Below are 15,561 nucleotides of genomic sequence, written 5' to 3'. Positions count from 1 at the left end.
CAATATTAATAAATTTTTATTTTTAACTGTAAAAGAAGGTATTTGGCAAAATATAAAAGCGGTTTTTAATAAAACATAAAGTATTATATATAAAATATCGGGTTTTTATTATTTTGTCCAGTCCTCCATTCTCATAGGTAATAAAAGACTATTTTACCCTCGAAAGGGAGTCGGGGTTATTACAATCTCCCCTCCTTATAAGAATTTCGTCCTCGAAATTTGATATTTGACTACAACAGTAGCTATGGAAGGTACCTGAGGTATTAGAGTCGTACTCGGGTCCGCCTACGACGTCTACTTTATCCGATGTATACGCGGAATTTATTGCATCCAATACAACTTTATCTACCTCAATTTCTTTGTTCGGTTACTACGCAAAAAAAAACACGGATATTTGTCACGCATAGTCTCTTCCAGTTCCCATGAAGCTTCCTTTGGTGATTGGTGGTTACTCCACATTACTTTGACCATTGGGATCTGTCTCCGGCGTAATTCGTTCTTTTTCTTATCAATGATCTTCATAGGTATCTCCTTGTATGACAATTTTTCCCGTAAGGGAATCGTTTCATCCTCTAACACGTGTGAGGGGTCTGCGACATATTTTCGTAAAACCGATACATGGAACACATTGTGCACTCCAGACAAATGGGGCGGCAATGCTAAGCGATATGCTAAAGGGCCAACTTTATCCAAGATTTCGTAGGGTGTAATATTTCAAGGGTTCATCTTACCTCTCTTACCAAAACAGGTCACTCCCTTCATCGGAGCTACCTTAAGAAATACTTTGTCTCCCTTCACGACTTCCAAATCTCTCCGTCGATGATCTGCATAGCTCTTTTGTCGGTTCTGAGCCTCGGCCAATCTCTGTCGGATTAGGGTAATCTTCTCTGCAGTTTCCTAGATGTGGTCCCGTCAATTGTCGCTCTCCAACCTCGTCCCAATAGAGTGGTGATTGACACTTCCTTCCATATAGGGATTCGTACGGTGTCATCTTGATGCTTGCATGGCAATTATTGTTGTAGGCAAATTCTATCAAGGAATAGATTGAATCTAGTTACCTTTAAAGTACAGAGCACATGCTCTCATCATGTCTTCAAATGTTTGTATTGTTCTTTCCAATTGTCCGTCAGTCTGAGGGTGGAATGCCATACTAAATTTTAACTTCGTCCCTTTTGTGTCCTGCAGACAATGCCAAAATCGAGAGGTAACGCATGGGTCACGATCTGAGATGATCGACACTGGTACATTGTACAATCGTACAATCTTCTCCACGTACTCCTTTGCCAACAACTCATATCATAAGTTGTTTTTAATGGGTAAGAAGTGTGTTGACTTCGAACTCCAATTCTCGTTGTCTCGCATCGATGTAGTTTTTTTTTTTTTTGACTACTCAGCGCTATTGTCGATAGTTGTTTGATCACTGTTATCTTCTCGTTCATGTTTTGGATGATTTCTGACTCCAGTCTCACCCTTCAAGGAAAGCGGGGCATAGAGAACAACGTCTCGAGTTTGGCGCCGTAAAACTTCTTCTACAGAGTGATTATTCCATAAGACCTTCACCAACGGAATGCTCTTGTTTCTCAAGAAATCAAGACGTGAGTCGAATTCGTGATATGCTTCTTTCACGTTGGTGTAAGAAACACATTGAGAATTTCGGGAAAGGTTTGATGGTAGCGCTAATCGGTATGTTGTCGCTCCAGCTTTCTCGAGGATCTCAAATGGTTTAACAAATCTAGGATAAAACGCGCGTAATTCCTTTAATATGAGCGATCTTGAGAAACTCGTGTGCCCACTTCGAACTTTAATTCTGGTCATCTCACATTGGCATAGCTCCTCTGACGACTCTGAGTCATTGTCATTCCTTGTTCGTTTACTGACGTCTTCTCGTATGTTTTCAGGTAGTTTCTGGCTCTAGTAGTTTTCGTCCACTTCCTCCCAATATTGCGGCGGCATACACTTCCTTCAGTATGAGGTTCCATATAGCAACATATCGCCATTGATTGGTACTTCGATCTCCACGAATCTTAGACTTCGCCTCAATGACGGTCTAACTACATTTCCTTTCAGGTAATACTGCCAAATTATATCTAATTATACAGACTCCAAACACAAAGAGATGACCATATTGAACTACAACAAAAGACAAAAAGAATGGAATACGACAACCTCCTAACTGAGTTGTGTGAAGAAATATCAAGAGACAATGTAAGGCAAAGTATACATGATGAATAGAAGAGATGAGGAGAATTGAAATATTGCAAGGGAGAGAGGGAGATGGTACTAGGGAAATACATGCCGACAATTACTCTTCCAAGGGCAAGGTTTGTATGCTTGGTGGGAGGTGAAAGAGAAAAGAGAAGCGCTAAAGGAAGGCTATTCAAAGCTTTAGGGCTTCACTTCTTTCATAAAATTTTGCCATGGAAAGAAGGAAGAAAATGAATGAGAGGTACTTACTAACCAATGTATGTGAGATTAGAAATTACACCACTATATATGGTAGAGGTTTTATTTTAGATAAGGCTTTTGCAAATCGAATGAGCCAAGTGTCATATAAGCTGTTGGAAATAAATCTTTAAATGATGCACAAAATTCTTGTAGAAATAAAATTAAAATCAAGATGAAAATTATCAATTATTTAAATAAATTTTAAACAAATAATTGGTTGATACTGGACTATATTAATCCGAATATCACCAACCGTAAAAACAAAACATAAAGTAATTGTTTTTATTCATTTATTATTACAAAATGTAAGAACAAGGGTGAACATCAGACCATGCTTTACAAAACTTATTAAAATACTAACAGTCAAAATAAAAGCAATGGTCAAACGTTTTCCTTTCTTTAAGGCTCAATCAAAACGTAAGATTTTTTTTTTTTTTTTTTTTTTCATAAAACTCATGAATTTGACTTAATGTCAAATGGTAATAAAACAATAGGGAATAATTAATATTATTTGTAATATTACAACCACATTGCCTGGTTACTAGGTGAAACTGGGCTTTATAATAGATTCTAGGAAAGCTCTAAATTGACTAGTCCTTTTGGGGTGATAGCGCAGATGTGACTAGCGTTTTTCATTGGGTCGTTACAAATGGTATCAGAGCCACCTAGTAACGTCAGGTCATGTGGTACTGGAGCACTGCATGACGTGGCCCTGACGGGGACATCAGGGGTTTAAGGGGGGGAGTTTGTAACACCCCAGTCCCATATTGGGAAGAGATGAATAGCTCACATAGAGTGAGTGATTTATAAGAGATAGATGAGTGCTAAGTCCCACATTGCCTGGTTACTATGTGAAATTGGGCTTTATAATAGATTCTAGGAAAGCTCTAAATTGACTAGTCCTTTTGGGGTGATAGCGCAGATGTGGCTAGCGCTTTTCCTTGGGTCGTTACAAGTGGAAAAGGAGCGTCGAAGGAGGAGGCCATAGGAAATGGTGGATTTAGATACCGAATGATACGTTTGACGACTTGTAGATGGATGGAGGTAGGCTGATGCATGAATTGGGAGACTTTGTTGATAGCAAAGGATATATCGGGGTGGGTGAGTGAGAAATATTGAAGGGCGCCAATAAGGCTACGATAGGGGGAAGGATCGGGCAGAGTGTCACTGGAGAGGAGTGAAAGGGTATGGGTTGTGGACATAGGTGTCTTAACGGGTTTGGCACCGGACATGTTGCTCTTTTTGAGAAGATCAAGGATGTAGCGTTGTTGGGAGAGAATGAGGTTGTCTGGAGTGGAGGTAGCTTCCGTGTTAAGGAAGTAATGGAGAGGACCGAGGTCCTTGATTGCAAATTCGGCATAGAGGGACTGGATTAGAGTGGTAGTGCCATGAGGAAGGGAGCTGGTGATGAGAATGTCATCGACATAGATAAGGACAAAGGTGGTCTCTTGAAAGGTGTGGAAAATGTATAGGGAGGGGTCGAAGCGGGAGCCGAGGAAGCCAAGTTCAATGAGGGGATCGCTGAGGCAAGAGATCCAGGCACGAGGGGCTTGTTTTAGGCCATAGAGTGCTTTGTGGAGCTTGCAGATATGATTGGGGAATTGAGGATGAACGAAGCCAGGGGACTGAGTCATGAACAAATCTTCGAAAAGCCAGCCATGTAAGAAGGCATTCTAGACATCAATCTGGCGGATAGGCCAGCCTGTAAAGGTGGCAAGTGAGAGAACCAGGCGAATGGTAGTAGGCTTGGCAACTGAACTGAAAGTTTCTTCAAAATCAACACCTGGTTGTTGATGGAAGCCTTTGGCGACAAGGCAAGCTTTGTGGCAATCAATGGAGCCATCAGATTTGTGTTTGAGATGGAACACCCATTTTCAGCCAACTATGTTCATGTCTATAGTGGGAGGGACTAGAGTCCAAGTGCCGTTGCGGAGTAGGGCATCAAATTCAAGGTTCATGGCTTCACGCCAAGCTAGGTGCTTGGAGGCTGTAGTGTAGGAGGTGGGTAAGACATCTGCTGAGCCTGTGGTAACTGTGAGTGCTTTAGGTAGAGGATAGCAAATGAGTCCATTTGAGAGAGGCTTGGGCTTGAATATGTTGTTCTTGGAGCGAGTCTGCATGGCGTATTGCGGTTGTGGGATCACTGGAGGGGGTTGAGGATCCTCAGATTGTATCTACAAACAAGGAGAAGAAGAAATAGTGTTAGTAGGTGAATAGGAAACTGCAGTGGATGAGTAGGCGATTCCGGAAGAACTGTTGCAAGAGGCCTGAGAAGGGAAGGTGCTGGGGTTGGAGTCGGGGTTTTGGCATCGAGTGTGGGAGAGGGGGTGGGAAGGGTCTCTAAAGGATGGTGTGGGAGTTGGTGGGATGGGTGGTAAGGGATGGAAATGAGGCTTTGAAGGGAAAAACAGATTCATCAAATATGACATTGCGAGATATGCAGATGCAGCCAGTAGGTAAGTGAAGACATTTGTATCCACGGTGGGAGGGACTATAGCCGATAAAGGTGCATAGTTTGGAGCAAAAATCAAGTTTATGGTGGTTGTAAGGGCGAAGGTGAGGCCAACAAGCACATCCAAAGACGCTCATGAAAGTATAATTAGGGTGAGAGGGAAACAATGTTTGAAATGGGGAGTGATTATTTAGGATAGGGGTAGGTAAACGGTTTATATAAGGTAACAGGCGGTTTGGAAGGCTTCAGCCCAGTATTGAAGAGGAGTGGAGCAGTGGGCTAGGAAGGTGAGGCCCATTTAGACGATGTGCTGATGTTTGTGTTCAACAGACCTATTTTGTTGATGGGTGTGAGGACACGTGATGCGATTTTGGATGCCGTGTGCAGCAAAAAGGTAATGTAGTTTTGTGAATTCGCCTCCACCATCGGTTTCGATGGATTTTATTTTGTAATTAAATTGACGTTTGACATAGGCCTGAAACTTGGGAAAAATAGTGAAAACATCAGATTCGCATGCAATGGGGTAAAGTCAAGTGAATTTACTAAAGTGATAAGCAAAAATAACATAAAAACGTGCACCATTATTAGATAAAATGGGAGATGGTCCCTAAACATCAGGAAAAAAAAAATTAATTAATTCAAGTGGAGCACTGGATTTATTTTCAGAAATTGAAAAGGGAAGCTGATGACTTTTGCCTTGCTGACATGCAGGGCAAACAGTTTGCTTCTTATTAAAAACATAGGGAAGCTGAAATTTAGAAATGACATGGCGAACAATGCGATCAGAGGGATGGCCAAGGCGAGCGTGCCAATCTACGAAGGTGGTGCGAGAGCTGGAGAACACACTTGGTGATGCAGCCGTAGGGGAGAATCAATGATAGAGTCCATTTCTACTCAGGCCGTGGTGGAGGATTTTCCTGGAGATACGATCCTTAAGAAAAAAAATAAGATGGGTGACATTCCACATAAACATTGTTACCAGAAATAAATTTTTGGATAGAAAGTAAATTTTTTGTAATTTGCGAAACATGTAAAATATTATTTATAATAAAATGAGGAAAAAGTTTAGAAATGCCCGTATTTTTAATGGCAAGACGAGTACTATTGCCCACTTGAATTCATCAAGCCCATCATACGCTTCGGAGTGAATATTCAAATTGTTGAGGTCGGAGGTGATGTGGTGAGTGGCACTGGTGTCGGGGTACCAGTTGGAGTTCCGGGTTTGGGACGGAGCAGCAGTGTATGCAGTGAGGTTGGGCCCAGCAGCTTGGAAAGCGTGATCAAACCTGCGATAGCAATTTAATGCTGTGTGGCCCATTTTGCCACAGACTTGGCAAATGGGTCGGGAATCATTAGGAGGTCCATAGGAAGAACTTGGCCCATTTGAGAAAGACATGTGAGAGGGCTTGGGTAGGAGCCCACGCCGTTGATGTCTTGAGAAGGCAGGAGGGCCGTGGGTTCTAGAAGAACCTGAAGAATAGTAAGAACGGGTATGGCCCTGGTAGATGCGTGATTGACCAGAGGAAGGGAATCGTTGTTTGATCGGATTTCAACTTCGGCCACGGGGAAGATTTCGACCGCGGGAGGCTATGTTGGTGGCGAGCAGAGGTTCGGCGATGGCAGAGCTATGTTTTTCAATTCTCGTTTCGTGGGCAAGGAGGTGACAGAGAAGATCATCCATGGTGAGGGGCTCGGGCTGGGTTCTTGACGGAGGTGACCAGGGGGTCATATTTGGGACCTAGACCGGTGAGCAGGTAGGAGGTGAACTTGTAGTCATTTAGCGGCTGTTTGGCTGCTGCAAGAGTGTCAAAGATTTGTTTGATGCGATGAAAGTAATCTGTAATAGAGGAATTTCCTTTCTTGGCCATAGCAAGGTCGTAGTGAAGGCTCATGGTGCAGGCTCCGGCAGTGGAAGCAAAAGTTTTGCCAATTGAGTTCCTGAGCGGTGCGACATCCGAATACTTGAGGAAGGAGTTCATCAGAAATGGTGGACATGAGCATGCTGAGAATGAGTTGATCTTGGCGAAACCACTGGAGTGTCTCTGGGTCAGTGGAGATGGTGATTGAACCGTCATCAGAAGTGGAGGAATGAACGTGTGGTGGTGTTTTGGTACCATCCATAAAACCGTATAGATCGTGACCAAGGAAATTGGTCTCGACTTGGCGATACCAAACCAAGTAATTGATTTTTGTAAGCTTAGAAATTGATTGGACAAAGTTAGAGAGTGAGGCAGGAGGAGGATGTTGAGGGGGCATTGCAGTAGGAGTGGGAGGGGTAGTATCGGTGGATGAAGGAGAAGAGGATACATGTGCATCCATGGTGTTTGAGAAAAGGCTTCAATGAAAAAAAAAAAAAAAAAAAAAAATCTGGACAAGGGATCAACGACATTGGTTGCTTTGGAATTTCTCTGATACCATATAAAGGTAAGAGAAAAAATGGATTGAATGGCTTGTATTTTTATTCATAGATTACTCAATTTATACAGATGATTACATAGTACAAAAATGAAAATAAATACAATGAAATATAGAATTTATTTGGATTGATTTTGATTGATAATATTCTAGCCCTTTTTTTGGATTATTTTATTTCATTTTATTTTTGACATGTCCACATAAGAGGGGAGAAATAGGATTCGAACTAATGACATCTGCTTCATGAGACGTGGTCCCCAACTGATTGAGCTACCTCTTGAGGACTTGATTTTGGTTTTTTGATTTTGTTCTAGCTGTTTGTAGCTTGCCTTGTATTGTTAGGATTTTCTTAGTGCCTTCCGTAGATGTTCCAATAATAATGAGAAGACCACCATTGAAAAAAGGGCAAAAAGTGAATGAATCTTCATTGTGTGGTTATGCAAAGAAGAATGGTGATTATGACATGGATGGAGGGGTCAGAGAAACTTGTGGGGGAAGTTGAAATATTTCCCAAATATAAAATATAAAATATAATAGGAAAGAACGAGGAAGTTATACTCTCTAACTTGGGATGAGAATGACTGAGGAAGAGTATTGACACCTCATCCACAAATCACGTCAAACTTTACTCGTGGCTTTCAAATTATTTACCCATTTCTTTGGACGCTTATTTATTTATTTATTTTTTTAACATGTCCACATAAGAATGGGAGAGGAGATTCGAACTAGTGACCTCCACTTCATCAAACTTGATCTCCAGCCGATTGTGCTACTTCTTGGGGACCTCTGGACGCTTATAGATTGGACGATACCTATACACAATTAGAAAATTGATTTTCGTATCTTTAACAAAATATCTTCATCCTCAACTTCGATAATAATATTTTTCAAATTCATAAAATTTTATGTTAAATACTTTTTACCTTCTTATAATTTAAAGACTTTATTCTTTATCTCCTATAGTTCATTTTGTACCGCAGATGATACTTTGTTTATGGTTAAAGACAAAAATTATACATTCGTCTAAAAATAGACAGAAGTTCACGTCATTGGCCTTCAAAAACTGACACATGTTCCTATGCCTAATTAAAAAAAAAAACTAAAAAAAAAATAAAAACTTTAAATCTTTTTTTTTAAAAAAAAAAAAATTGAAAAAAGAAAAAGAAAAAGAAAAAGAGTGTGGATTGCCGGATCCACCCCCACAAGATCAATAAAAAAAAATAAAATAAAATGCCTTAAGGTTTGGCCCTTAGGTTGGCCTCAAAGGCGATGAGGATGGTTTAACCACCTCAGATGAGTCAGGTGAATCATTATATGATCACCATAAAAAATAATAATAATAATAATAAATAAATAAATAATTAGTGAATGAACCTTCGCTGTGTGGTTATGCAAAGAAGAATGATAGATTATGAGAATTGACATGTATGGAGATTGGAGAAAAACTTGGGGGGGGGGGGGGGGGGGGGGGGGGGGGGGTGGGGGAGGAGTTGAAGCCCACTTTTATATTTCCAAATATATAAAATCTAATAATAGCCCATGGGAAACAATGACAAATCCGTCAAACTTTACTCCTGCCTTTCAAATTATTTACCCCTTTGTTTGGACGCTTATAGATTGGACGATACCTCCATACCTATACACATTCAGAAAATTGATTCTAGTATCTTTATCATCAACAATAATCAATATTTTTCAAATTTATATAAAATTTATTAAATTCATCGAACGATCGTAAAAAGGCATACCTTCCTTCATTTTAAGGGTACATAGTTATTGCTTCAAATACAAACGATTAGCGATGGACAGGTTCTCTAGCTTCTTTCAAAGTCTAACAACAATTTCTTCATCAGCAACTACTCTCAAAACTCCATACGAAAAAGAAGATAAAATTGAAATGTAGAATTTTTCTTCAAGTTTTGCAATTCCCTCATTTGATAATGTTGATGGCATCTCGCCATCCAAAATCTTTGCCCGAGCCTTATTGTCACATCTTGATTCGTTAAAGACCGAAACTATTATGACCATCAACTTTTCTACTTCAAATTTTGCATTAATCACTCCGCTAAATAAAAGACTTAAATTCTGATACCAATTTGTTGGGACAAAATAAATTATTTTAAAAAAAAAAAAATAAGAAGAAAATAGCCAAATACAAATAAACCAGTATAATAAAACACTAAAGTTTACGTGATTCGACTTGCGTAGTTGGTATAATTTCGTTTGCAGAGTAGAAGAGTAAGCAAAACAGGAGTGAACCTAGAACATTCCCAAGCTACATGGAGTACGAAGAATTGATTAGACACGGTTTGAGTGGGATCCACGTTACAGGAAGCACTACATAATGTGGCCAATCCAAACTCTCTCTCTCAGTCTGCCATGGATCGGAAGCCATAGACTGAGATCAATCTCCAGTCAACGCAGAAGTAACAACAACAACTCATTCACGACTCTCCCCAAAACACAACCTCAGCTGATTCTAACAAACAAGGCATACGTTTCTTCTTCTTGAGCTTCTCTGTTTCCTCCTGTATTTTCCAATTTTCTTGAGAGAAGTTGAAGTTAGTAAGAGATGACGAGCAGGACAAGAGTGCCGGTGGGATACGGATTCCGCCCAACCGATGAAGAACTCGTCAACCACTACCTGAAGTTCAAAATGCTCGGCGAGGACTCCCAGGTTAGCGATATCGCTGAAGTTGATGTCTGCAAGTGGGAGCCTTGGGACTTACCCAGTACGTTTACTTTTACTTCATCCATTTATAATGATATATATAGTGTGTATGTGTAAAATGGGAGTATGCTATTGTGATGAACGCTCTTGTGCATGGTTGTGTAGGGTTATCAGCGATCAAGTCAGATGACCAAGAATGGTTCTTCTTTTGTACCCAGGATTTCAAGTACCCCAACAGTTACCGGACGAACAGGGCGACCGAGTCCGGCTACTGGAAACCCACCGGTCAGGATCGGAAGGTCAGGGTTAAAGGCACCGTGATTGCTACAAAGAAGACTCTGGTGTTCTATAAAGGTCGTGCTCGTAAAGCGGTCAAGACCGATTGGGTTATCCACGAGTATCACCCAGCTGCCACTCTTCCTCACCGGGTTGGTATTCTTGTCGGGCTCGAAAACGAGATTTTTAGAAATGCAGAGTTATGCGTTTAGGTGTTTGATAAAATCACAGTTTAATCTTTCAAATCGCAATTAGCTTTTAAAATCTTGCATACGATTTGAAAATGCAGATCTTCTGTATTTTTAAATCATAGTTTTTTAAAAACATAATCCCAAAACATACATTATGCACTTATCATTTTTTTTTTTTTTTTCCTCACTAACTGCTTGTTTTCCACGTTTTATTTTGTTTGGACTATGCTGCAATGAGTTCTTGTAACCAGCATGGATGTCAAAGTTATATTATTTGAATTCCATTAAAAGACAGTAGGAGAGGTTGTATATTCATATCAGGCACTTACTAATCACGTTCTTGGAATTGGTTTTGGAATTGTGTGTTACCATATGGGCATAAACTTCAAGGCCTTCTTTGCTAAGATGTTCTCAAATTGCCTGGCAAACTTGCTTTGTTTCATCATTGTTGTTCACAAGAAGAATTGGTTTTCATCATTATTGCTACTTGATGCCTGCTGATTCATCCTAAACAGTCGTTGATGTGATTAGAAATAGTTTAGGCTATATGCTTCTGATTCTGATGTTTTGAATTTTGTTTTGCCTTTTTTTTTCCCCCATAAACTTCTATTATTTACTATGACAACGTAATTGTTGAATTGTTCTTCAATTTGTGCAGAGGCCCTTTGTCATCTGTCGCTTAAAGAAAAAAACAGATGAGAAGACTGCTGTATCAACCTGTGATGAAGGCGAGGCAAGCAGCTATACTGCTTCTGATTTTGAAATTCATCTTCCAGATGATTCAACTCAAGAGGTAAGGAGCATGCCTTGTGGACATTTCCAATATAAAATCCTTCATATGGACCATGAGAAGCATATTTGGAATTGAAACCTGCTTGTTTATGATTCTTTATTCAGGTATATAATCAACCAGAAGCAAACTACCAATCACTCATTGAGGCGAACGTTCAGCCACAGCATTATGGGTTCTTTTCCTCACGGCAATTTCCACAACACAATTCTCAGAGGCCCTCTTTCTTGGGTATCACAGTTACCAATAGCCATAATGATGAACGCAATAGGATGCCATTTCAGTATGACGCTGATAAAGTGGAAGCTGAAGAGTTCGCCAATTCACTTCTTGTTGATCAGAATGAATTCTTCTGTGAAGAAATTATTCACCACAACGGCTCCAGGGCACCAGAGCCATTGAGAATGGTGTACTATGCCGAAGGTGGAATGAGCAGTGACACAGACACTGACGCAGCTCAAACATTAGCCAGATCAGAATCTCCTCAAAAAGTAAAAACCTTCACACCTCAACATCAACGAAGATCCCGCCACTTTGTAGCACAGAGAGCTGCTCAGGGAAGAAGCCAATCACAGAGGAACAGTTCGCGCAAAGCAGTATCGCAAGACAAGGTGAGAGAATTTTGAGCTGCAGCATAGACAACATGAACAGAAGCCTGTCTCCACTAAGATGTTTTCAAATGGAAGCAAAATTTATTTTCAAGACATTTATTTATGCCATGACATTTCAACTCAATAAATATGATTTCCTATTGCAGGCCAAAGATGCTTCAAGACACATTTCCATTGTCGATCCAACTCAGAAGGAAAAGTCCATTACAGACTCTGACAAAGCGCCGAAAATGGCTCCAGTCACCAATGCAAAGAAGAGTTTGAAGTCAACATCGGGTGGCTCAGTTGGCAGCAATCGAAAGGGTTATTTCACTTTCCAAGAGACATCTCTACCATGCCACGATTCTAGTCCACCCTCCGTGTATTTTGTCAAACTACTATTTGGCATATTTTTGTTCCTGGTCGTTATTCGGGAAGTGTTGTTATATGGGAACTGGTGATAAACTTCATCCAAGAGTTTTTTGTGTTCATTTCACCTGAGAAATGCTACACTTACCAGGAATGCTTTCAACATTTCATCACAGGAAGGCGAAGTCCCCTAGCATGTGTTTTGTTGTGTTGTGATGAGACGTCTATACCTGGTATATATAACTAGTGTTTCACTTTTCATTAGTCAGTTATATTGTAACTTACGACTTGGGAATGCTGTGAACCTCAATGCTGAATGGAAAATTTTATGTATGGTTTTCTGATGTTTACGTGGTTTAAAATTGTTGTATGAATGATTCGTTTTGATTGGGACATTGGATGTTTGGGAGAGTTGTGTCTTGATAGTTTTGAACAAACAACTCACAGCTGCCATTTTTTACTCCTGTTCATGCTAATTTGGTTGCTAATGGTTCAAATTCAGAGCAGATATATATGCTATTGAACACTAGAGACATTTGATTGACTTCCAGAGTAGGCAGTATTTCTGTTTCATGATCATTTTTTGTTGTTTGGCAATTGGCGCCATGTTTTTACCTGAAGCTTCCAGGGCAGGATTTACAGCTTCTCCCCGACATGTTCGACTATAATAGGTATCTGAGATAATGCTACTGCCAGGAATGTTAATCGGACAAGCTCCTCCCCCCTACACAGTCAGAGATTGCTCTCTCTCTCTACGAGGGCTTACTTCCTTGACTTCACAGGGTTCCCTACACCTGCAGTTTACTTGCCAACTTTGAAGGCAGTCCGTGGTTGTGGGTCCGAGTAATGTTAAAAAGAAGACACATGTCTTCTTTAAATCCTCTCAAAACTGATGTGACTTTTAGATATATAGTAAAATATTATTGGATTTTTTTTATTTTTTATTTTTGGAAGAATAATGATGATGTTATAAATCAAAGAGAATACAATACTCTGGATGGGGGGAAGACATCCCTCCATCCATACCTGTTCTAGCCTTAAAGACAAAGCCACTTTAGCCAGACAGTGAGCAGCAAAATTTGCTACTCGACTAACATGCTGAACCATAAAAGAATCAAAATCAAGAAGAGTTGCCTTGAGTCCTCTATCAAATTGCCAAAAGACCTCCAACTTTCAGTAGAGCTGTTGAGCTCCTTTACCACAAGCTATGAGTCTCCCTCAAATAAAACATGCTTCCAGCCTTGGGAATTGCAGAATTGGATCACCTTCCATGCTGCCAGAGCCTCGGTTGCTGTAGGGTCTGTGATGCCCTTCTCTACCACATTAAATGCCGCCTTCACAGCACCCTCATGCGATCGGACCACCACCCCAATATCAACCAGCTTTTCCTTGCAATCCATTGTTGCATTCCAATTTGCCTTAAACACGCCAAGAGGAGGAGGTTCCCATGACGGGGGAGGTAGGACAGCATCTATTCGGCCTAGCTCAGACAAATCTATGGCCTGAGCAAACTCTGTGAGCTAGATTTTAGCATGTCCTAACAGAATAGCCGGAGGGGTAAAAGACCCTTCAAACACCAATGTATTTCGACGCATCCAAATCAACTGTGATACTGTCATTGCCTCAAGAAAATCATCCTCTTCTAGCTTATCCAGCAGCTGTTGGGGAAGTCCCAGGCCGCCACTTTCGATAAGGGATAATTTTTGAACATGTCGGCTACTTTCCTACCAAACCCCCATTGAGGAAGGACAACCACAAAATGTGGAAGACTGTTTCTGGCTCTCCACCACAGATGGGGCACAGCGAGTCTGGGGTGATTTTCTGCCGGTGGAGATTTGCCTTGGTAGGAATTATGTTATTGCTCACCTTCCAGAGAAAATTCTTGAGGGCAGCAGGCACATGCAATTGCCATAAAGTCTTCCAAAACTCCCCCCCGGCCGAGGCATCTAAACAAGATCCCTTATCTATATCTCTTCTAGAATTCTCCATATAATATGCACTTTTCACCTAAAAAAAAGCCACTTTTTGAGCCCAACCATACCTGCTTATCATTGTTCAGTAAAGGGCTAAGAGGCAGGTTGCATATCATAGTAGCTTCTTCTTGCTCAAAATCTCCCCAATGAGTTGAAACTTCCACTCCTTTGTTGTTGGATCAATAAGGTCAACAACCTTGGCATCATGGTGAAGAACCCGAACTGGAGTTCGTACTTGAAAAGACGTGGGGGATGGGAGCCATTTATCTCCCCATATCTTAATATTAGCTCCATTCCCCACCCTCCATCCTAAGTTCCTAACCCTCTTTCCAGTATTGGCCGAGCTTTGAGAATGCTTCGCCAAGCATAAGAAGGCCTGCCTCCTAAACTTGCTTGCATAAATGAGCCATTAAGATGATACTTTTCCGCCATGATCCAAGCCACCAAAGAGTTTGGAGATTGAAGCAATCGCCAACATTATTTTGCAAGCAAGGCTAAATTAGACACTTCTAAGTCCCGTAATCCCATACCACAACTGAGCTTGGATGCCCCCATTCTCTCCCAACTCATCCACGGCACCTTCTTACCATTAGACTGTGAATCCCACCAAAACTTGTTCATCAATGAATTGAGAGATTTGCAAAGGGTTTTGGGGAGGAGGAACACACTCCTGGCATATGTGGAAATGGCTTGAGCCACTGCCTTGAGAAGAATTTTCTTGCCTGCCTGTGAAAGGAATTTCTCCTTCCAACCCTCCAATTTCTTCCCAACTCTTCCTTGGATTCCAGCAAATGTTTTCTTCTTTGAACGACCCACCATAGCTAGTAACCCCAGATATTTCTCATAGCTCATGGTTGCTGAATTTCCCACAAGAGAACTAATATGCTCCTTAAACTCGGGCGTTGTATTCTTGCTAAAACAAATGGATGTTTTCTTAGCGTTCAACTCTTGACCCGATGCCAATTCATACAAATGCAGTAGTTGGTGAATTCTCCTCCATTCTATGGAATTGGCCCTACAAAACAATAGGCTATCATCCACAAAGAATAAATGGCTGAGTTTATAGCCTTTTACTGAAACAAGAACTCCCGAAATGCTTCCTTCCCTTTCGGCCTCCCACAACAAACTAAGCCCATCCGCACACAACAGAAACAAGTAGGGGGATAGCGGATCCCCTTGCTTCAATCCTCTAGAAGGAGTTATCAGTCTAGCTGGTCTTCCATTGCTTAAAACTAAATAGGTGACTGAACGAACACAATTCATAATCAGTGAGATCCAAGCTTCAGCAAACCCTAATTTTTTCATAATTCCCTCGAGAAACTGCCACTCAACTCGATCATAGATCTTGCTCATGTCGAGCTTAAAGGCCATATACCCTTGCTTCCCCGA

General features: G+C 40.9%; 1 protein-coding gene across 1 annotated transcript; it reads left to right on the top strand.

Annotated features, from left to right (window-relative positions):
• Positions 1–9,540: 9,540 nt before the first annotated feature.
• Positions 9,541–12,543, top strand: LOC133862292 (protein NTM1-like 9). The gene is made up of 5 exons (XM_062298063.1): positions 9,541–10,044; positions 10,149–10,411; positions 11,109–11,243; positions 11,348–11,851; positions 11,998–12,543. The coding sequence occupies exons 1-5, from the start codon at positions 9,885–9,887 to the stop codon at positions 12,289–12,291; spliced, it is 1,356 nt and encodes a 451-aa protein (XP_062154047.1). The 5' UTR covers positions 9,541–9,884; the 3' UTR covers positions 12,292–12,543.
• The last annotated feature ends 3,018 nt before the right edge of the window (positions 12,544–15,561 follow it).

This window comes from Alnus glutinosa, chromosome 3 (genome assembly GCF_958979055.1).
Source record: "Alnus glutinosa chromosome 3, dhAlnGlut1.1, whole genome shotgun sequence".
NCBI lineage: Eukaryota > Viridiplantae > Streptophyta > Magnoliopsida > Fagales > Betulaceae > Alnus > Alnus glutinosa.
The sequence above is the reverse complement of the archived record's forward strand: the minus strand, read 5'-3'. Positions and strand labels throughout refer to the sequence as shown.

Bases quoted from the DNA above. Each gene is read 5' to 3' on its own strand.
- LOC133862292 (XM_062298063.1), top strand. From the start codon at position 9,885: ATGACGAGCAGGACAAGAGTGCCGGTGGGATACGGATTCCGCCCAACC. The intron at 10,412-11,108 runs GTTGGTATTCTT...CAATTTGTGCAG, and splicing joins CTGCCACTCTTCCTCACCGG to AGGCCCTTTGTCATCTGTCG. The intron at 11,852-11,997 runs GTGAGAGAATTT...TTCCTATTGCAG, and splicing joins AAGCAGTATCGCAAGACAAG to GCCAAAGATGCTTCAAGACA.